The sequence below is a fragment of the Buteo buteo genome, chromosome 2 (genome assembly GCF_964188355.1).
Source record: "Buteo buteo chromosome 2, bButBut1.hap1.1, whole genome shotgun sequence".
NCBI classification, from domain to species: Eukaryota; Metazoa; Chordata; class Aves; order Accipitriformes; family Accipitridae; genus Buteo; species Buteo buteo.
This window is the reverse complement of record NC_134172.1, coordinates 33,663,222-33,687,280: the sequence shown is the minus strand read 5'-3', so window position 1 is coordinate 33,687,280 and position 24,059 is coordinate 33,663,222. Positions and strand designations below refer to the sequence as shown.

The window sequence follows — 24,059 nt, the reverse complement described above, 5'->3', positions numbered from 1 at the left end:
TGTTACTGTTATCAATATTTTCACATATACATGCCCACTGAGGAGCACTCTGACCCTAATTGAAAGAAATATTCCCTCATGGCCTCAGTGGTTTTTGTTCTTATTAATTTGTATACTCTCTATCTTGACAAAAAAAGACAAAAATTCCTAAATCTCATAATGAGTTCCTGAAAGGGGATTCAGAGCAGCAGTTACCCTGGGCCTGGAAACTCAATCTTTCCTTCCTTGGAAAAACACGCTTTCTTATTTACTAAGCAAACAAATGAATATACAGGGAGCCACACTCCGGTGAAAATGTATTATGGGTTTTTCTGCATTCTTGGACTAAAGAAATGGGATGTGGAACAACTCCTTTAAAGAGAAAGAAAGCTTTGGGGTTTGTTTGATGTTTATAAAAGCCAAGAAACAACTTTGTTGATGACTCATGGAGATTTTTAAATTAATAAGTATTCTTTCATATGATATTTCTAGAAGGCAACAGTGTAAACTTGAACCTATCTTAATGTCTGTGTGGTATCCCCTATATGAAGACTATCAAGCATGACTACTAGGGATACATCGAGGCTGCTTCTCCTGACCAAATGTGTTGACTGCACAGATGGTGAGCTGAACTTGTACAGCCCCAGGTCCAGCTATAGGGCATCTCTGGAGCACAGAGGACCAGGCAGCTTAAGCATTAGGCAACTCTGTTATCCACAGGCAGGTATGCTGCCTGAATGTTGCCTATGATATTGGAGTAGCATTAAAGAGACTGACAGAACCTTTGGTTATTTACCCTGAAGAGAGTCGCAGGAGCTAAGGATGTTTAGCTTTCCATATTTTTATATGGAGGGAACTAAAACATAGGCAGGTTAAGATCACACAAAAAGCATGTGGCAGGACAAGGAACCGAAGGTGCATTTATCCAGCTGATATGAATGAAAATAAGCACAAACTAATTAGTCCTGCCTCTTTCTAACTGTGAAATGTGTTCTATTAGTCATCTGAATTCTTGAAATTAAGGGGGAAAAGGCATTGTGCTAAGATAAATGAAAGAGAGCATCCACAATTTTGTAACTAATGCATAAACCTTAAAGCATAAAGCCTTTCCTACCTGCACTGAAACAAATCAAAGGATACGTGTCCTAGAGAAAGGATGACTCACCAAGAAAGCTAAAGAAAATTCTTCCTGTGCTATAGTTTCGTAACATGCTCTACTGAGCCATAAACAAACCCAGAAGTAACAATGTCTTTGAGAAAGAGTAAATTCCAGAAATATTTGTGGTAAACAGATAATTCCACAGTCTCAGCTACAGTGCTACAGGTCTTATAGTAGCTACCATGTCTCCAGATAAAGTTAAAATTAATTTAAAGAAAAAACTGTGGTTCTAAGTCTGACAATAGCAAGTATTGCCAGTGCCAGTAAATACTTTGACATTACTCAATGTATATATTTCAGTCATGTAGACTCAATATGTTTGTGGCAGTATGCTGATAAATCATGGAATGCTGCTCAACACTTCTTTGTCATTGTCTGGTTTATTATATTACTGATTCTATTTATCCTCATTTACCTCAAGATCCTTCTTTCTGAAACACCAGTGAGAACAGAAGCAAGCCAAACCCTTCACAATGTAGCTATTCACTGTGGACTCTGCTAAGCAGTCATTCAAGGTTACTCATGTCAAGAGTGGCTGCAATTGCTCCTACAGGATCTGTGGGAGGCTTTGTGGGAGATAACAGCATCATTTCCTACACTACAGGAAGTTCACACCACAAGTGTGTGTATCACCGCCCTGATTCTTCACTTCCTCCTCCAGCACAGGGCTGCGTCCAGCGAGGAAACAGCCAGGAAGGGCCGTCAGCCACCGCCAAACCCTCCCTTTTCGGCACAGAAAGCGCAGGGCAGGTTTCTTCCCTTTTCGCTGCATGACTACTCCTGTGTTTCATCAAGGATCCGATGCACGATAGGCAAACCAGTCCGAACTCCTACTTGCTTTCCCCTTCTCTCCTAGCATCTGCCCAGCTAGGCAAACCCAGCAAGGCAAAGCTGTGAGTTCAGCTGCAGCAGCCAGCCTGCACAGCGATGCCGCTCCCTCTGCAGAGGGGCGGCTGAGGCACAGACGCAGAAGCTTAATTTCCAGAAGATATCTATCCTCCCAGGTTGGTTTGCACAAAGCAGCCTGTGTCCCTTAATTGTCTTCCACAGATACAATAACTTCACTGAATGCACAGCAGGGCCTCACCCTGAACAATGAACTTAATGTGACCAGCTTAGGGATCAAAGGTCTTACTAGGCATTTACAGTGCAAAAAGAGTAGGCAAACAATATGACAAGAATGATCAAGCATTTAAGAACCATTCCCTACCATTTTATTTGATAGGATATGCTGTTTCCTATGCTCCCTCAAGCCCAGAATTTTGCAGGGGGGGGAAAGGCAGCATATTAATCTGCAATAATCAGGCAAGAAGGAAAGAAATACCCAGGGTCAGGATGACAGCTATTCCCCCATGTGGATATATTTAGGGGCTTTGTTGAACAGGCTACCATGTGAAAAACCTCCCTATATTTCCCCCAGTGCAGCAGCTTAGTGCAGTTGTTTACTCTCTCATTTCTAGGCTCCTCAGCAGCAGGAATACAATTAGAGCCAGCACTGAGGCACTCCTCAGCCTGGGCTGGCAGAGCTGATCCCCTGCCCTCTCCCTCACCAGAGAAGCAGTGATCTCACCAACCGTGCCATGGACATCACACCAGGCACCGTAACAGGAGGCCTGACCATCCGCTGAAGACAGCACGTCCTTTGTCAATGGGCAGATTCATTCAACTTGACAGTCCCCCTTCCCAGGCATGACTTTCTGGTTTGGCATAGATTCACCCATAAGGGAGCAGGCATTGGCTCTGCTTTGGCATTTCTTCTCCAAGGTAGTGCCACTGGTGGCAATGTTGTTAGTGCTAAATGTTGGCTGTTGACCATGATGAAAAGACCCTCAGATAGATTGTCTTGATGTCATTCTTCACAAAACAAGCAGAAAAGTCCATAAGGCTTTTCAATTTTGCAACAGCAAGCAGTGGTTTTAATGGATATCAAATGTTTGAAATGGCCATTAAAGAAGCTCGTTTCCTGTTCCCAAATATTAACTGAAACAGAGGTCTACTGTGTCACTGCTTCAGCAAGACCCCTTGTCCTTTCTGGAGTCTGCAGGTGTATAGTCATACATAGACAGATGTTTAAAAAAATCTAGATTTGACAGACAGACATAGCAATTTGAAATTTGTAGAGCAGATTTTAATGATCTATGGAGATTTGCATTTATTAGAAACAGGAAAGACAACAAGAATGAAAGTAAACAAGATTTAGGACAGGTCTGAGATTTAGGACAAGTTATTTAAATCTAACCAACCTATAAATAATTATGTAATACCAAAGGAAGTTCTTTGAAACTTAAATTAGCGGCAGCTTGAGAAGCGGAAACCTTCATGGGTAAATATAGCATGGGTATATTGTATCCCTGAAACTGTTCTTGAAAACATCAAGGCAGTAAGGAATAGGGAGGCAGCGATTCACAATCTGACACGTATTCTCTCCTTCAGTAAAAGTGTTTTGAAAGGGATTTGCATGGCAGGAATTCTCAACAGATTTGCTATCGCTTAGTGAAACATGCTGCAAGTAGAACAACATTTGCAGCGGACATATTATCTGACCTAGGTCATCTCCTGATTAAACATATATAGATTAGGACATTAGTCATTAAACCAAGTAGAAATACAAGCCAAGCTACAGCTTACACAGAGAAACTATATCCAATTAGCTTTGCAAGTGAGCTAAAAGCAGGAATTAAGAGGAAGGTGGTTCCAGGACACTTCTGCCAGCATGTCCGGTTCAAGATGCCTGAACACAAGCACACTCCATCACATGCATGATTTATATTTCCACAGGGAAATATTTGTGCCACAGGGAGAGTGTTTCAAAGATTATTAAATCTTGACATCTCCATAATTGGAAAAGATGAAAAATGAAGGAATGAATTAAAAAATTTGAGGCAGGTAATAAAAAAGTTGCCTTCCCACATTATTTTAAAACCAAGAGTTATAATCACATATATACACATCATCATGCCCCCAGGTCATTCAGGGTGTGGGCTGAGATCTCACCCTAAGCTCGTGCCTCAGTTCAAAGCCAGTCCCCAGAAACTGGATGGGAACCAGGATGTAAGTGAGCATTTACGCATGACACACAGGCATACCTCAGCTAGCTTTACCTTAAAACCGTGCCTGGCAGAAGTGAAACTCTTCATACAGTCCTGGTGAAGGAAGGGATATTTAGCAACACAGAAAAGCTCACCCAAGAAGAAAGGGGAAGTCCTCCAGTGATTGGGAGAATGGGATGGTGTAGGAATGAAGGCACGTGGCTAAGCATGATTGTCCATAATTATGAACTCAATGCACTCCATCTGTCAAAATGACAGTACCATCACTGCTGTCTCCCAAATAACCACAGTGCTGCGTAGGCCAATTTTATTCCTTCAGGGATTAAAATATCTCACAGTATCATATCACATAAGCTAAGATTTCCCACTGAAAAGCAGATTTTTCCAAACATTTCTGTAGTTATGCTGTGACCTGCTGATTCCTTCACTGCTGTGTGCATTTACAACATCACCTTGCTCCAGTAGCTCTGACATAGGTGACACCATCAACCTCGCAGGCATTCTGTGCTCACTGCACTTCAAGAAGCACTTAAATTCTCTGGTTACCTCTGCAAGGCAAAATTTCACTATCCAATTTTCTACCAAGAGTGGAAGACTCCTGTGAAGAACTACTTATTTTATCTGTCATGACACATTTTTTTCCCACCATCTTCTTATGACTTAACCTATTTCATCTAACCAATTTCCCACCAGATGGTCCACCTGATCAAATCCTTTCTAAAATGCCGACTCTGCAAACAATAAATGCTTTCACTTAAAGAATTCTTCACACTGCCAGTTCTTATTGGATCTCCAGGAGTTAGAGGCAGCACAGGCAATTCTGTGCAACACAATTTCATTTTGGGAAGTGAAGCCAAAATAGTTACTTTTTCTAAACAATTTTTATTTCTTTTGAATGAGAAATTTTGAAAAAGTCTTACTTTTCATTCCCAAACAGATTATTATTTTTTTCCAAAGTGAAAATTTGACACAACAAAAAAAATATTCTTTGATCAGGCACTCAAATATTAGGCACAAAAACATTAGTATTTCCCAAAACACTTTAGTGATACCACTGTAAAGCTGTTGTGCTTCAGACTGGAGCTCTACAGTGTGAAGTAAAAGTAGTGGAAATCTTCACTGGGATTTTTTTACAAGTAGTTTTTTTAAAGGCGTTTGGTTGACAGCAAATAACTCTCTGGATCTCCCGTCTGCCCTTTCAAGAAGGTTGCCCAAGTCACAGTTTTGACCCCTCTGCAAAAGTTTGAACAAAATGAAAAATGAATGAAAGTGCCCTGAATCTGACTCCACTGATATTTTGAAGTTGTACGTGGCGCAGAACCTGTGAATAGGCCATGGGGCAGGGATATCTTCACTAAAACAAAGAACTAGTGTTATTCTTACAGCCTCCAAATATGCATTTATTTTCCAAAATATCAACACTGGCACCTGCAGCTAATGGGGAAAGAAATGTTGCTGGCTCTTTCATTAATATCTTTAACATAGACTTAGCATGAAATGGAGAATAATGCAATCTTAAAAATGGAGAATGATATAACAAAACCCCAAAATTGTAGGGTGGATCTTTTATTTGCATTTAATTTTATATCCAATTCACTTCCTGTTAGTAAAATTGCAGTAACATTCTTTGTACAACTTAGCTGCAAGCTATTGTTTAACCAGCACAATAAACCCATCATTAACTTTTAGCCATCTCAGATTTGCTGACTGAGAACTGCATTCCTGCATTAGGATGCCCTCTCCAGTATACCATCCTGCATAAAACACCCAAAGAGAAAGGAAAAGGGTATCATCCTTCATGGATAGAAAAAAGTCTTTGCCATTTACCTACCATAATATTTAAAACTTTTTACTGTGATAAGCCACAGGTGCGCACTCTCTCTCCCCCCTTCCCTAGTAAAACTAAAGGCAGCAAGTAGAGTATTTTGATTATTAATTAAACAAAGCCACTCCCAAATTGCTATGGTGCCACAGAGCAGAGAGCCAACACCCAGGGCTGCTGCTATTAGAGATTCCTGCTCGCCAGCTCTGTGAGTTGTCCTGGGTGAAGCTCGCTCACCAGGCAGAATTCAGTGAAACAAAGAAAATGGGAGAGCAGCGTTTTCAGGCAACTGGCTACGGAATTCAGCTCCTGCCATGATGTATCTTCCACTTCCAAGCAAAATATTTTATCAAGAAAGATCTCTATATAAATGAGTTTGTAAGGAGAGGTGAACTAATTTATTAGACCAGCTGCAGTCAGACAAAGCAAGGGGTCTTCAGTTTGAGGTTCACTTGACAAGGGCTGAGCTGTAAAAACGGAGACATTTTCAGGCTCAAGTTCTCTAACAGACCATCACAGTAGCATTGGTTTAGAAAAATGATCTCTTGACAAGTGGTCAAGAATGGAGCTTGGCTTTAACCTAACAATTGTTAGAAATTGTGTTAAGATAGATTTAAGAGAGTTGCATAGAGAAGTTGAAAGCTTAAGCCTCTCTGATTAGTATGAACCGGATCCCTGAACAAACTCACAAATGGTTTGTTTGCTCACCAAACAGCCAACAGGAAAAAACATGGCAACATATGTGACTTTCCTGGAAAGGTCCTTGCTAACAGATTCACCTGATGGTGCTACAGAGCAAAAGGAATCATTCTGCTTTACAGGAGCAGTATTAGTGACAGGCAGAAAGCCTTATGATCATGCAGTAAAAATAATATCCCTGGAATATTTTTTCTCTTCAATTTAAATTATCTGTAAACACAAAGCACCAGATTCATTTTCCCCACACTTTGGTGAATTTAACGCTTCTTCCCTCAAATTAACTTCTTTAATCTTTTAACATTAACATCTTAAAGTATCTTTAGTCTTCCAAGGCACATGTCAGTTATCTGGAAAATACTTGTTAAATTAAACTCTTTTTTCTTCCTCATTTCCCAAATCAGAAGGAATTAAAAAGCCTGTGAGTAATTCAGCCCCTAGCTCTGCTACCCAAATGCATATGCAGCAAATGGTCCCATTGACTTCACTGGAGCACCTCGCAGCGTATGTAGTACAACACATGTTCACAGCACAGGCTCTAGCAGTCCAAGCTCATACAGATAGATTCAAACAATATGGCAGTCCCAGAAATTCCTGCAAAGTGCACTGAAATAGTTAAAATGTAGAGCTACCTGCATTAGGAGTTTTATATTCCTACATTTCTTGTATTTAACAGAAGAAATGGGGTGGTTTTATTTCAAAACCAATCTGACTGCCTCAGAGAGACAGTTGGAAAATTCCTATTATTATGGTGCGCTCATGCTTAAGTTTCATTAACATAGCAGTGTCAATCACCAAAAGGATGGTCTCATAGTTCAAGATGCAGCTTGCCACCGCTTACACCAATTCTTAGGCTTTTATGATGAGTCTACGTCAATTAAACAGTTATAAGAATGCTAGTTATTTTTTGGGCTGAGCCAGGACAGTCAGAGCAGAAAGTGGGACTGGTTCTGCATAACACCTACATGAGAAACAAAGTCAAGCAAACTAGATGCTGATATATTGCACACACCAACCAGGAAGTTTGCAAGGAAATACAGGTGTGACAATCTTATTGGTCAATAGAAAGAAGAAACCTGAGTATAATGAACACCTCTCATAAAATGATGAAAACATCCTTAGTTGGATCCACTGTCTGATAGACTGTCTTCTTCTTCTAAAAGAGAAGAGAAAGATTTTATAGGAGACCATGCTCAAAGTCCTGATTCCTAACCATAAACAGCTTCGCACATACACAAGCATGACATTTGCAACATCCAGGAGCCCACGTGAAGCTTATCTAAAGCTGCAAATCATTTTTAGCTTTTAGATGACATCTCTGCCTATTCCTTTCAGGATTTTAAAGTAGAAAGTATAGGGATCTAGAACAGATGGTGAAGCCTACCAGCCGTTTGCAGGTTATTATTCGATCACCATATGAGACAAGTGAAAGTAACCTCTATCGTATAAACTTTTAATGAAAATAATAGTAGTACTTATGGGCTTCCATGCCTATGGTCTGTTAGTACGTGGAACAGACACAGTTGCACATTACTGAAGAGTATAGCATAGACTATTTGTTTCTTTCCAGGTAACTGACATAATTTACCTGACTCTGCTATTCATTACCTTCAGTTTGTTTAGCTTTTTTGCTTGTTAACAAGATACTTGATATTTAAAACTTACAGTCAGTGGAGGGAGCAGCACTGTATAATGAATTAGAAACTTGGACCTCAGCATTACTACCCAATGCACCAGAGCCTCACACTAACCAGGCAAAGACCAAACATAGACGGGCATTTCTCCCGTTCCTACCGTGCTGTTGATTTATGTCCCTCTGCTCCCCGCCATGCCAGAAAGCAGGTGGGTGCTATGAACTGGCCCCAGGTTATTTCAGCCCAGCAACACCTGCAGAAAGCAGCAGGCTGCTGGTTGTAGGCAGCTCTCTGTCAGCTGTCTGTTTGCTCTGCAGTTCCAGCAGCTGCACAATATAAAATAGGAGTACAGGAACTGAAGCCCCAGCCTGCTGGTGTTTGTAATGACTCAATGCATTCAACTCTGAAAAGCTACGTAATCAAAGCTGCATAGCAACAGGTCTTCCAACAGAAAACAAGAAATGACACCTCATTTCATCTTTTCTTTTCAGACATGTTAAAAGCATAAGAGGCTCCTGACAGACCATTGACTCTGCAACTCTAGGATGTGCAATTTTACATATATATGACACCTCACAAAGTTTTAAGTGCTCTGCTTTCACATTACGCTCCCATCTCCATCTTTCCCACCCAATTTCATTGGCATGTAGAGATTAGACCACCTGTGACTTGACTGTGTGGGAATTCCCTGCCTCCCAGGGAATCTCCAAGTGATACAGCTGGATGCAGGGAACAGCTGGATGCAGAAAGACCACATTGCCTAAGCTCACTTCTATTTCAGCCATTCTCAGCAGCCAGAATGACCTTATAGGGAGGGAGGGGAAACGAGAGCTGGCTGCTCTGTCCCAGCTACTGAGTGTCTATGCTAAGCATAGCTGAAACATGTCTCAGCCCTTGGATCACTATAAATTAAGTATTTCACAAGATTTGGGATAGTGTTGCTTATGCCAGCTACAGAAAATGTCGTTTTAAAGGAGCATTGTGCATTTGAATGCCAAGATAAAGCCACGTTATCGTCACACCACTGGCTGGAACTGGGCCAGCAGAGAGCAGGAACACCCATCCTCCTATCAGATCCCTGTGACTGATACTGCTTATTTAGTGTCACCACCTGCGGGAGTGTGCTTGCCATTTCCAGGCCATAACGTTTAAACAAGCCTTAAAGTACACGTTGCCTTAAGTCACTCTAATTGGCTTAAATAGCCAGCTAACTCTTCTAATAGGGATATTACAACTATATTTGTACAGTGTATGACCCACAAGGTGGTGAGACATGAGCACCTCATGGGTAAAAGTTAATAACCATTCATTACTGTTCCAGCAATAATAACCTAATCTGTGACCGCTACTGTGGCATCTTTCCATTAATTTAGCTTTTATGTGGCAACAGGTCAGCTGTAGCTGAGAGTGGGATAAGTCTGCGTTCAATTATAAGTTCACCTTTGTATTATTTAACCTTTCTTTTGTATATCCTACATATGTAGAATCACAAAATAACAGAATTGTTGGATTTGGAAGGCATGTCTGGAGATTGTCTAGTCCAAGACTGCTGCTCAAAGCAGGGTCACTTACAGCAGGTTGCTCTGGGCCATATCCAGTTGGGTTTTGAATATGTCCAAGGATGCAGATTCCACAACTTTCCTGGGCAGCCTGTTCCAGTCTTCAGTCATCCTCTCATTAGAAAAAAAAATAATAGTTTTATCTTACATTTGCATAGAATTTCCTGAATTTCAGTTTGGGCCCATTGCCTCTTATCCTGTCACTTGATGTCACAGAGAAGAGTCTGGCTCTGTCTTCTTTACTCCCCTCTCATCATCTATTTATACTAATTGATGAGATCCCCCCCAAGCCATCTCTTCTTCAGGCTGAATGGTTCCAGTTCTCAGTCTCTCCTTGAATGGCAGATGCTCCATCCCTTCACCATCTTTAAAGCCCTTTGCTGGACTTGCTCCAGTATGCCCATGTCTCTCCTGTACTGGGGGGCTCAGAACTCAACCCAGCACTCCAGATGTGGCCTCACTTTCTCTGCCCTGCAGGCGATGCTTTGCCTAATGCAGCCTTAGGGGGCTATTGGTCGCCTTTGCCAGGGCATGCTGCTGGCTCATGTCCAACTTGCTGTCCACCAGGAATCCTAGGTCATTTTCTGCAAAGCCGCTTTCCAGCTGCTTGAACCCCAACAGGTACTGGGGCCTCCACAGGTGCAGAACTTTGCATTGCCCTTTGCTGAAGTTCATGAAGTTCCTGTCGGCTCATTTCTCCAATCTGTCAAGGTCCCCCTGCATGGTATCACAAAAACCTGGGCTATCAACCACTCCTCCCAGCTTTGTGTCACCTGCAGACTTGTTTAGGGTGCACTCTTTCCATCCATTAATGAAGATGTTGTTAAATAATATTGGTCCCTGTATTGATCCCTGGGCTATACCACTAGTGACTGGCCTCCAGCTTGTGTGTCGTCAGCCGCAACCCTTTGAGCCTGGCAGTTCAGCCAGTTTTCAGTCCCTTTCACTCTCCTCTTACTTAGTCCATATGTTATCAGTTTTTCTGTGGGGATGTTATGGGAGACGTATCTTCTGTCATCCAAGATCACTGCATCATGATGTTTCCCCACCAAGAAAACAGCTCAGTTCCTTCACAATAGATGATCTTTGAGAAGCCACCGTCATTGATCCTACTCCTGTGCCAGCTTTCTGCACAAGCACACTCTTTAGCAAGAAACTCAGGGTAGTGTACTGGTAAGGTGTGCTAAGAGATTATTAGCAGTAAAATGTTATTCTTCAAAGAAATAGAGGGAAAGACTCTCATCACGGTAAGATGGGCTATTTTTGCAGTAAGCGGGGTTTAGGCAGGAGGAACATTGAAAATTCAGCAAACCTTTATACTCACACAACCACGGAATGCAAAAAGAGGAAGAAAACTGTCCTGGGACTATTTTGGCATTTGTAGCTCTACAGAGATTTTTAAAGGTGACCTTGGTTAAGACCTTTTAAAGGTGTACATCCCTAATGTTTCTGTTATATTGGCAAATGAAAGACTGTTTTAGGAGCCAGAATATCAGCGTAGCATAGAATACAGGCAACGTAAAAGTAAAAAAAAATAAGGAAAAAGTGAAGTTGGAGGCATTCTACAATAGAATGGCTTTATTCAATGGGAAGAGAAACTAGTGGTCTATAATACATCATTAAGATACTGTGTCAGAAAAGGAGCTATATTATGTCAATATTTGCAGACAAGAATTGTAGTGAGAAGCCTTCAGAAGCACATTCAGTGATCTGCATTAGGAACTACCTCATAGCATGAACCAGCTGGAACAAGGTGCTGTATTACTTCAAAGTTCATGTTATAAACTGTTAAACAGTTGAAGGTCAGGCACAGGATGAAGGTACTCTTTCAAATCCCATCCCCCTGCATGATCACTGACTAATGACATTAAGATTCAAACTTTGTTGAACGAACTCTTAGAAACCTGACAGCAGAGTTGTCTCTCCACCTCTCTGGGTAACTTGTGCCAGTGCTACACTATCCTCCTCATAAAGATGATTTTCTTGTTGTCCACTGTGAACCTCCCAAGCCACAGCTCAAGGTCCTCAAACTGATGGAATAATCTGGAACCTTCATTTTTGTAGCACTGTTCAAGTAGTTGCAGGCTGCTGTTAGATAGTCTTTTATCCTCTGCTTTGACAGATTAGACAAGCCCAGCCAACTTCGCGAATTTTAGTAGAGGAGGTCAGTTGTGAAATTAGACAGAAATTTAGAGTAGTACTGCACTCCAGTGGAGGGTGGGGCAGGAGAACACTCCCACCAAAAAGAAAAAAAAAAAAAAAAAAAGAAGATAAGGTGAAAACAGAGGAGTTTATCACTGATCTAAATCTGGAGAGTCAGTTTTACAATTTTGCAGCTGAGGCCTGGATAAAAAAACAGATTATATTCAGGATCTGGGAAATCCAACTCAGAAGATGAGACTGCTAAATCCCAGATTTAACCTTGACACGGCAACTGGAATTGTCTAAGCAAAGACCCTCAACCAGTTCAGTCTGAAGTAGAGGGAGTGTCGTGGTTTAGCCCGTCAGCAACTAAGCACCACGCAGTCACTCACTCACTGCCCCCCCCCCAGTAGGATGGGGGAGAGAATCAGGGGAAAAAAAAAATAAAAGACGTGGACTGAAATAAGAACAGTTTAATAGAACAGAAAAGAAGAAACTAATAATGATAATGGTAACACTAATAAAATGACAATAGTAATAATAAAAGGATTGGAATATACAAGTGATGCACAGTGCAATTGCTCACCACCCGCCAACTGATGCCCAGTTAGTTCCCAAGTGGCAATCCCCCTGCCCCCACTCTCCCCAGTTCCTATACTAGATGTGATGTCACATGGTATGGAATACCCCGTTGGCCAGTTTGGGTCAGCTGCCCTGGCTGTGTCCCCTCCCAACTTCTTGTGCCCCTCCAGCCTTCTTGCTGGCTGGGCATGAGAAACTGAAAAATCCTTGACTTAGCATAAACACTACTTAGCAACAACTGAAAACATCAGTGTTATCAACATTCTTTGCATACTGAACTCAAAACATAGCACTGTACCAGCTACTAGGAAGACAGTTAACTCTATCCCAGCTGAAACCAGGACAAGGGAGAAAAAACAGTACTGTGATGTGGACATGGTGGGGACACGGTAGAATATCTAAGACACGACAACTGCGAGACTTGGCTGCAGAAAGGCAGCTGAACCTCAAAGCTGGAGTCCCTTAAAACTGTGCAGTCTGTGTGATTGACTGGAACTGCACATTCTGTGACAAATACACAAGCCAAGGCAATATCAAGAATCTGGGAGATTGAGGGTGCTGTGGAGCACATCATGCCAGCCAGAAGGTGCCAACACCACTAGAGTTTGCACAGCTTGGAGAAAAAGACCAACACTACCAGTAACAGAGACAAACTCTGCACAACAAATAAGCTTCATTGCAGAGGTGATGCTGATTAGGATATTGGCTGGAAAGCAAAAGCAATGTTTAATAATGCGAGATTAGCACACAAGCAGCAGTGGGACAAAGAAAGCAGTTGTGTCAGTAGGTTCAGCTGGAATTTCACTGAGCAGATGTATTTACTGCTCAATGATAAAAAATTGGGAAAAAAACCCAACAAAAAATGAGCAGGATGGAATCCTTTATTTTTGTAAACCTTCAGGTAAGTTAGTAAGAATAAAGAGAATGAAAAGAATCCTCTCCCTTACTACTTAGGGACCAATTCTGGGAGTCAGAGCTGACATCACGTCACCGATACTCACTAGAAGCCAAAGTCTTCTGATCTTTGAGGTAAAGCATTAGGAAAACTGAGAGGGTCTGGGCCACAGATAACCAAACATAAATTCAAAATAAGAACAATGAATACAAGGAGGCACACAGACAGATCACAATAAGGTGGCAGCTCTGGGAGACTCGCTGAATTATGGACATTGTGGCTCAGATACTTGCCTGTAATAGAGCTTATCATCCAAAAAACAGGGGAGGCAGGTTTTATAAACAAATTAGATTAACAGAAAGGGGTTAATTAAAAACTCTCCATGTGATACTAAGTACAAAACTAAGCTGTCCAAAACACAAAGGTCTTCCCACCATCCTCATATATTACAGTATAATAAAAATAGGAAACTGCTAGCTTACAGGTTTCAAAGAATACTGAAAATTTAATATCAGTTGCTCAGACAGGGGAGGAGTCATTGGCTTTAACCCTGCTGTACAGCAAATTTTCTGGTTTTAAACACAGATAGTTATTTCAGTTAGAATGTATTTACCTAAACCTAAATACAAGACTTTCAGGCATGAAGCCTTGCCAATCGTAACAAACTTGCCCAGTTGAGAAGACTAGATAAACAGTCTTCTCTGGAGGCTGTGGTACACCCCCAGCTACCCAATCCCTCTCATCAGAATCCCTTTTCACTCATTCACTGCCTCCCTGTGGGACTGAATAAAACATTTCAAAGTTAAATCTATATGTTGTCAGGATCAGGCTTTGTCTTACCAAATACAAGCTGAGCAATTAAGTCCTACATAAGCTGAAAACCTTGAGACTCCTTGGTGTAACAGATCATGATAGTTTCCTTACTGTTGTGGAAAAGCGCATTAAACCATACAAGAGCAAGTATATTTACTATGGGTGTTCAAATGACTTACTGATTTTAAAACATGTCATTCAGCAATGCCTTCCAGACATCCCAGTACTTCACAGCTCAAAACAGAGTATAATACAAGAACTGGTTACATGATAAATCTCCACCTTTATCTGAAGCTATGTAAAGGATGCTCCATGCTTGCATTCCAACTCGCCAATTTATATCAAGTGGTGGTGATTTGTATTATAAACGTGCACATGCAAGTGGGAAAGAATGTCTTCGGAGAGATAAAAATCCTGATGGGTGAGTCTTTTGTTTTGAAAGCAGTGATCGAAGGTCAGAATGCCATATTTTAAATCTTAACCATCTCTTCTGCTATCCAACTTGAAAAATATTACCAATAAACTGTAGGTACTGCAAGTTTATTGAGTAATTCATTCAACAAACAAAAAAAAGGAAAGCATTAGACTGACATATTTTGGGAAATTATCATTCTTCAACACAAACCATCAGATTCTTAGCAGATATTTACCTGAACTCCAGTTACCAGCTTTAAGTGTTCAGCAGTAGAAAACTGCTGAACTTTTGACTTTCCAGCTCTGTATTGAAGTGTGGCTTTGTACTGACTGTTAGTAGTACAGGAGAATGGTTGAATCATGGTCTTCGAACTCTCAGGAGAATGTCTGGACCACCTATAAGACGTGAAGTCCTTCCTAGTCTCTCCTTTAGTAATGCAATCCATTTGCATGTATTAGCAAAAGTTTCCTGAGCCAATGTGAGAAAAATCGCTTTCTTGCCTAACAGACCAACAACTATGCTGGGAAGTGGGGTATCTGGGGTCTGGTTCCTGCTCCAGCATAAATGACTATTATACAAAAAGAAACAGTCTTGACATGAGTGACTGGGAACATCGATCGTCAGACCATATCCCAATCCAAAGAGCACTTACCTATAATCCTCAAGATAAGGATTTGAATTTTATTTTTTTTTTTTTTTGGGGGGGGGGTGGAGGGGAATGAATGGGAACTGCATCTGCCATACGTATCAGAGGTGTCTCAGCTCCTAAACTTTGGGGTGAAAGGCTTTCCAGAAAATTTATCAGGCAAATTTCATCCAAGCAGCTTTCAGGTGATAAAAAATGACTATTCAGCTCATGTGGTTAAAGCATTGACAAAAGAAGCTTGACCAGTTCTCAAATGAATTTATTCTACTTTCAAGCACTTTGTCTTACAATATACTACTACTTTAACAGCCCTAGAAGCTCATTGACTCCCAGATATGGCTGTCTCTGGCTTTGACTCAGAGCATTTCTAGTGTGGTACTGACTATATATTTCATCCATTACTTTTATTCTTCCAACATAACGTTTTGCTATTTATTCTGAGCAGCAGATCACAAGACCTGGAAGCATGTGCTTGTTATGAAATTAGGAGGAGTGGCTGAATTTCCCATGCTTCTTGGAATTCTAAAACTTATATATTACAAAACACAAGCAAAAATGAAGAGCTTCAGAAAACATCTTTAAAATGGCCACAACATCAGTCACCAAAACTGCTGATTTCTGTGTAACATAATGAACAAGGGTACCTTCAGACAGGAAAAATGAAAAACAAAGGAAAAGTCCAATTATTAGTTTTGTAAAGATGTTATATATTAATGGTAATTGGGTCTATCAGAGCAAAAGAAAAATCTTCTGGGATAGTCCTATTTTGTTCCAAGCTCTCCTGGGGAAATTCCTGCAGGGTTTAGTCACTGAGGCAGAGAAAGTAGTCCCTGATAAGTGGGGAGAAGCTAACTCAGTGGCTGGGTACAGTCTCAGGACCTAAGCAGGGAGCTGTGGGAAAGGCTGAGCTCACCTCTTCCTTCGTTAACAAGGCACAAGGATGGTTTAGAGACATGTTCAGCTAGCTCCATTGAGATCACTGGCTTTGAGCTGATAGGGAAGTCCCTGTGAGTAGCTGTATTGCAATTATTGAGTTTCTTACAGAGCAGCACAAAGCTATGTGGAAATAGGTTAAGGTAAGTGCATCTCCTGAAAACAGGAGAAAGCAAAGGCGCATATTAAATGGGAATACACCTAAGGCAGGAGCCACGGAGTGAGTGGGGGCTTAGTTTTGAAAATGCATTTTTAGACAAAACCCAATTTAAAAAACATACGTGGGAGTGGGAGCCTATCTGCTCATCATCTCTTCACATAACCAGAGAGCAGCTAGAACTTCTGTTATGGGCTTTAAAACTACCAAATGCTATTAGGTGTGACCTGAGAAAATAATCAGCAAGAGCGTATTAAATTACAATTATGAATTGCCTGAGCTGAGACCAAGATTTCAGAAACAGGTACCTAATTTTTGACTTGTACATCTGCATTGAAGTGGATTAAGGATGTAACTTGATTGTCCAAAGTGAGCGCTTACATGTCCAAATACGGATCTTGGAAACTTATTTTGGTGTATGTTTTAGAAGAAAATCTGAGTGGATGTGATTTGAAGCTAACAAAATACATCTCTGAATCTTCAAGGAGAAGTGCTGGAGAAGGAACAGAGATTGATACGCAATCTCTTTCTCTCATTTCATTTCTTAATCAGGCTATAGATGACATGAAACATACAGAAAGGGGAGTTAAAATGACTGGCCTCCCTGGGAGGTTTGGTTTCACCCTTCTAATAAGTCAAATATCTAAGCAAAGCACGGTACTACTGTACATTTGTAAGGAACAGCAATTTTTTTTTTCCTTGAGTTCTCCATCTTGCTTCTGCACCTCATTTTTCTAACTACTGTTTACAAAAGATTAAAACAAAACAAAAAACAAACTGTGATCCAAAGCATTACGTTCTCTTAAGCATGTTCAGAAAAAAATGGGTGCTGTTAGCAGCCATCAGAAAGCACTGTGAATTTCAAACAGGAAAACAGATATCTGATGGATTTCATCTACCCGACTGAGTAGTTAAGTGTTCACTGCCCGTGAACATGTGATTTTAATCTCACTGAAATATATGAGGCATGCACCAAGGAGAACGTACTGTAGTTTCAACATACATTGCTGAGGATAGAATCACATTGACCTCTGAGGAAGGACCACCTGCAGTCAGTGCAACACTAGGGATGGCCTTCCAGCCACCTGAAAAGGTTTTGTTTTCCTAAGCAACGTACTGTATTATACATGTATCTGAAACCTAAAATGGTTGATTTTCATGTCGTAGTTAAAAATAATTGCCTACACAACTAATTAAACATGGAATTTGAATTAAATGTTTATTCAGACCTCTGCTTATGAACACGGTTTATTGTTATAGCTTCCAAATACATTTTTGTGGCTACCTTTACAAACTTTCTTTTACGTTTTATTACAGTTTTCCTATGTGGTATCATACATGCATGCATACACACATATCTGTATAATGTGCATAGCTAATTATCTAATTAATGTCTAAAGTTCTGAATCATCAATTTAACTTTTTCAGAGGACTAAAAGAACAGCAACCCGTATTGATTTTCCAGCCAATCAAAAAAAGACAAATCACTCTTCAGGCAAATCAAGAGTCTTGACTTAAGCTTACCTGGACTTGGATCTTTGCCAACCTTTTAAAATCACCTTTCAAAAAATGTCCCAAAAGTCTACAGAAACATCTCTGAACTTTAAATACAGCACCTGACAGGAAACTGAAATGTTATTTAATTACAAATTTAACCCTGAACGTTTTGGTGCGGAAAAAAACTGGAAAGTTTAGCTCTTTCGAAGTAGTATTCAAATTCAAAGCTTGTGGGTGGAGTTGGGTGTGTGAAGGTGCATAAATAGGCAGTAGGAACAGCAGTGTTCACACTGTAACTGGGATCACCTTCGCACCCTGGCAGGCATCTGAGAGTAAACAAGGTAAGGCATGGCACACTTGCTGCTTTAGAAAGTACCCGGGGGAGCTGAGAACCCCGCGTTACCTGGGGCTGGGGCAGCTGATCAATGGAAAGAAAAGGCTGCAGCAAAGCAGGCACAGTTCAGCACAGCTTGCTATGAAGAAAAAAATGTGTAGAGAAATGTTGGTTTTGCAGGTTAAAAGAGCCAGGAGAGCAGGGTTTTTTTGGGGGTGGAAAACTTAGCAAAAGTGCACATAGCCTTCCAGAGGTGAGGTTTTGAAAGAGCAGGTTTAACATTCCTCTGTCTTTGCTTTCTGCATTCTGCATCAGCAACAGCTTACAATTTGCCTGGTCTTTAACTTCCTGGTTGTCCCATACCTTTTGTTTTGGTTTTTTTTTTCTTTTAAAGAAGCATTACTTCTGCTGTATAGCTCTAGCCAAAACAACTCTTGAAGCAATCCTGAAAATCCACTGGGTTTAATTTAACTTTATGCAATTTTCTTCTTTGCCAAGGAGACTTCTCATAGGGCAGAAAGGCAGTCTGCTGCAAAAGTTTTAGTTCATGCTCTTGAAACAGTGACTTTTTGGATGTTCGAGGTCTATTGGACATCCCAGTAGCAAAGAGCACTGTACCACTGATGCAAATTCAGCTGATGTCTTCTGCAGTTCCTACCCAGAAAAATGCTTCTGGAGTTTAATTTTCATTGTCTGAATTTTAAAAACTGTCAGCCTGTTGTAATTTTTGCATGAATTTTCTGTATTGCTTTTGGAATATCATAGATTTTCTTACTGTACCCATTACATTGCTGTTTTAGTTTCTAGGAGGAAAGTTAATGAGAAAACATAGGGTCATGTTGCTAAAGTGTTTTACCCCTTCAAAGAAGCATCCCAGGGGAAACGCTGAGGAGCTTCCCATCAGAAGTGCCTCAGCTCCATCTCCATGCCCCAGAGTCCGGCTCAGGAAAAGCCCTCTGCTTTGTGTCGCTTAAACCTGCAAACTGCATTTCAGTTCTTACTGTTCTACACAGCAACTCCTCCCCACTCTTTTCACTATAGATTCCACTGATTTTAAGGATTAGAGGATACTTTTAAGAGGGAAGACAGGATCGGAAGTTTCAACAACAGCATAAAGCTGTGCTGATGCTAATGGCTCACTGTAAAGCCTAGCTTAACATTCTTACTTCTCATTTGAGTTGCTCCTGCTGCAAAATGGAGAAAGAGCCCAGACAAGTTAATTTTTCAGCACCTGCTGCTAGGTTACTGTAAGACTGGGCGATCAAGGTAGAACTGTGAACTTCTTAGGACTGGCAAGTACTTTTGGAATTGCCAAAACTCAGTGGTTTTACTGAGCAAATTCAATATACAGGAAAAGAGAGAGAAACTAACACATACATACGCATCTTAAAAGGACCGCAGCCTAACGGCATGAACCGAGCAGTAGAAAGCAGCCAGGTCCTTCATGGCAATTTGCTAAACAAACCTCATGCTTCCTTGACAGTCCCCAAGCCCAGGCCCCTGCCTGCAGCAGTTCCTTTCAGCCCTGACTCACCCTGCTGCATACCTGTGACTTGACCTGCTCTGCTCTATGCCTCAAAGCAAGCACCAGCCTGGGAGGCACGGCAATGTGAAGTTTCTCTCCTCTGTTCCAGGAGCGACCATGGAGAAGCGTTATATGTCCGTGTTCCTGCTGCTCATTGCCATCTCCTGTGCTCTGGGGAAGGATACGGGCAAGAAGGAGACAAAGGAGACTACCGCTAAACCAAAACTGCCTCAGACACTCTCCAGAGGTAAAAAAACCAGCAAAAAACCCCAATCCCAAATTAAAAAAAGTGCAATCTGCTAAAGTTTTGACTCCTATGTTGCTCTAATAAATTAATTTTCTTGCGACTCATTCTGCAAATACATTTTCCCGTATTTCCTAGCACCCCCTCCCCCTTTCATTCCTGATTTAAAGCCCTCTGGCAGCGCGCCTGTTCAAAGCCCTTCCCGGCAGACGCGGGCAGGGGGCGGGACGCGAACCCGCGGCCCCCGGCCCCGCTTATAACGCGCAGCCTGTCCTCCCCCCGCAGGCTGGGGAGACCAGCTCATCTGGACGCAGACGTACGAGGAAGCCCTCTTCCGCGCCAAGCACGGGTACCGCCCCCCCGCCCCGCCCCTTGCCACACCCCTCACCCCGCCCCCTAGCCCTTCCCCATCCCCTAACGAGCACTCCTGTTTTTCCAGCAACAAGCCCCTCATGATTATCCACCACTTGGACGACTGCCCGCACAGCCAAGGTAATCCTTTTGCACTGAAAAAAAACCAACGGAACAAGCAAACAAAAAAAACCCCAAACCCAAAGAAATCGCCTGGTTTGGGGTTTCTGGACAAATGCTGCTTAAAAAAAAAAATCAGCGCCATTCTGCTTGCCGCCTGTGGCTTAGTGAAATAGTGACTTGCACAAGCATGCAGAGTGTTCTTCAAGTCGCTGTCCCATGTAGGCATTTTCCAATGTGCAGCAATAAAATAAAAATGGTAATTCAGTATTACATGAGACAAAATGGATACGGAAATGAGCAGAGGTCAGCAGGTTTTGACCTGCGGCAAATCTGGTTTTGGTTTGCGTCACAACCAGCCAAAACCAACAGCAAGACCAGGAGTAGTGAAAAACAGTAATTCACTGGAAAGGACGTACTCAGCTTTCAGTATCGCTGATGGCTGGGGCTGAGTCTGGCCAGGGACTGAACCAAGCCAGGCCGAAACTGAGCTTTTGTGGGACTTCTGGTGACTGGGACTGCTCTTTTCCCAGTATTTCTGAATTTACCCAAGGGCTCTTCCTCCTGCAAGCTGATCCACAAAGCAAGACCTTTGTGTCCATCCATAGCTCCAGTAACTCCAGAATAATTTTGTAGAAGCATTAAAATCCTTTCAGATATTTCAGGCTGAAGTCCTGCACCTCAATATGGAATTTTCTGTGCCTTAAGAACTGGAGCCAGAAATTGCAATAGCAGACTAGGAGGTTAAAAGGGTCAAATGCTCAGATTCAAGCTCAGGCAGACAAATTTGAGACCTGTACTATCTGAAGGAAGGACGGACATTTTTTACCATTATACTTACTCTTTGCCACAGCATATAAATGATTTGATCATCTTCCAGAGGAATGAACTTAAAATCTCATTTGCTGCAATCGTAAACTGGGAATTCTCAATTTGATTTTACTTTCATTCCCATTTATTTCCACTCTAGCTCTCAAGAAGGTCTTTGCTGAACATAAAGATATACAGAAATTGGCTGAAAAATTCGTTCTCCTGAACCTTGTGGTAAGTTTCCCACTTACACTTCATTAAGTGAAAGCAATGAAGTTCTATTTTTAATTATGGCTATAATTAGTCAGTTTAATAGCTATGGTTGGCTAGGAAAATGGCCAGTGCTGAAGCATAATAGATTTAGTAGTAAGTGTCTTTCATCTGTACCTATCATAACCTCAAAATATGAGGGAATTTAAAGTTTAATAATAACGTTAACTGTTGTTATAAATTTGCAACTCCAGCTGTTAAAAGATTGCATCCTAGACAGTGAATTTCTTAAACTGCACAATGTATTTTTTAAGCTCTGTTTTATAACACAAAGTACAATGAAGGAAAAAAAAAACCAAACCATATTTATGTAACGTGCCCTCCCTGACTGGGAACCTTCTCTGTTCTCTTTAAGTATGAAACCACAGACAAGAATCTTTCACCTGATGGCCAGTATGTCCCTCGGATTTTGTTCATAGGTGAGTACCTCAAGCATCAAAGCTGATCTCGGATCAAAGCCCCTGCTGTGCCATGAATCTCAAATCCTCGGGCTTATTAACAGGAATTTATTCCATGCGAAATATAAAATTTCTAGTTGGTTTTGTTGGACGCAATTCAAAGCAACCCCAGCCGGGTCATTAGCTTCACAGGTCCAGCATTCCTCCCTCGTGGATTCCACAAATGACGTAATTCCGTCCATCATGTCATCGAAATGACATGATGCCAGTTACTGGAATGGGTAGGCACCGGCTCAGCCTTGCTCATCCTCCAATCTCTAGAAATACTGTAAACCCATCAGGTTTCAGTTCATAACGCAATCTCAGAGGTCGCAGGAACAGCAGCGGCCCCAGATGCTTCAGGGCTGATTTTCAAAGCTCAGTACTCAGTTCCGTGCTCCCCTAACCCGCACAAACCCCTGTGAAGCATTTGCGTTTTGGAGACATATTAGTGGCCACGCATGCCTGCAGGTATTCCCTCTCCCAGAACAGATATGTAGCCTCGCATACCACCCACATGCATGATTAACACATACCTTTATAAATCTAGGTCACCATGACCATTTTCAACAGACCAAAGCAACTGCCGTATTATCTCTGCCTTTATTATTTCTTTTTTAATAACATTTGTAGCCTGAAAGCAGCCTCAGCTTGTAGAGTTAATTCAGGTACTATGCAGTGGCACAGGGTGCAAGGCTGATCAACATTGATCAGAATTAAACCTATCCCCTTTTTAATAAACCTGCAAATACAACACTTAAAACTGAAACGTCAGTGACTGTAGAAGAATGATCTCCTGGTTGTTAGTGGAAGCAGATGCGTCTTGCAGAAACATTCAGGAAGCTAAAGAAGTGCAGAAAGGTTTATTTCCTTCCGCTTGAAGGTTAGTCCTGTCCTCTACAACTTCTCTCATCCTTTTTTTTTCCAGATCCTTCCCTGACTGTGAGAGCAGATATTACTGGAAGATACTCAAACCGTCTCTATGCATACGAGCCCTCTGACATTTCACTGTGTAAGTAGTGTATCCTGAAATATTCTGATATACTCTGAAAGCAGTCACATTTTTCACATGACAAGGAATAACACCAGGCATTATGGACTCCTGCAATCAGTACTTGCTGAAAGACAGTTAACTAGGTTTAAAATTAAACAGGATGCTGGACTTAAACTCAGTGAGGTGAAGAGAATGATGGCAGAGCCCTGGAGCCTTAAACATCCATCTGTTTTAAAAGAAAGCATACATCAGTAGGAACTTGCATAATTCAGCAGTATTCAGCGTAAGCAACGGTGAGAACTCTTGCACAGAAGCCCTGCTGTGCCAGGTCAGGAAACCTTCTGGGAGCAGGGAAGAGTTGTTTGCCACAGCTCCCCCCTCCGCCCTGCGAACGCCTATGTGTTTGCATTAAGAGATGGATGTTCTCACCAGTCAAAATTAAACAGATGACATTCACAAAATGCTTGGAAGAGCACAGAATCTGTATAGCAATAGGCATGTGAGCAAAAGCTTTACTAATAATGACATTTTCTCTACAATATTTGTAGTTGCTGGAAGAGGAAGTTGCAACAAAAATAACATATATGAATATTTCACTTCTAGTGTATTCAAATATGCAGAAAGCGCTGAAGCTCCTGAAGACTGAACTGTAAGGGGAAGAAGGAAGCCCCTAAATACTATGAAGTCTGATCTTCCATCTCTTCTCCACTCATTGAAACTGGTGAAGAGACCATTTAGAGTGATATTTAGTGATGTGTAGTGCTGGTTTATATATATAAACACTACAGTTTTACATTAGCACTTTTGTACTGGGCAGCATTTTTAAAAGCTGGAGGCTTTTAATTTAAGGCATACAGAAGAATACTGTATGATCCAACTGTAAAAATGATTTTTTTAAAAATAAATCCATTTCAAGTGTTTACATACAAATCATTGCAGTGTTATGTATTTTTTCCTTATTATCACCTACCATTATTAGAAGGAGTAAAATCACA

At 41.3% G+C, this 24,059-nt stretch overlaps 1 protein-coding gene across 1 annotated transcript; it reads left to right on the top strand.

Moving 5' to 3' along the window:
* Nucleotides 1-18,272: 18,272 nt before the first annotated feature.
* Nucleotides 18,273-23,935, top strand: AGR2 (anterior gradient 2, protein disulphide isomerase family member). The gene is made up of 8 exons (XM_075022483.1): nt 18,273-18,320; nt 19,948-20,085; nt 20,368-20,431; nt 20,522-20,574; nt 21,524-21,597; nt 21,989-22,052; nt 22,999-23,082; nt 23,668-23,935. Exons 2-8 carry the CDS (start codon nt 19,956-19,958, stop codon nt 23,715-23,717), a joined length of 519 nt encoding a protein of 172 aa, XP_074878584.1. The 5' UTR covers nt 18,273-18,320; nt 19,948-19,955; the 3' UTR covers nt 23,718-23,935.
* Nucleotides 23,936-24,059: the final 124 nt, after the last annotated feature.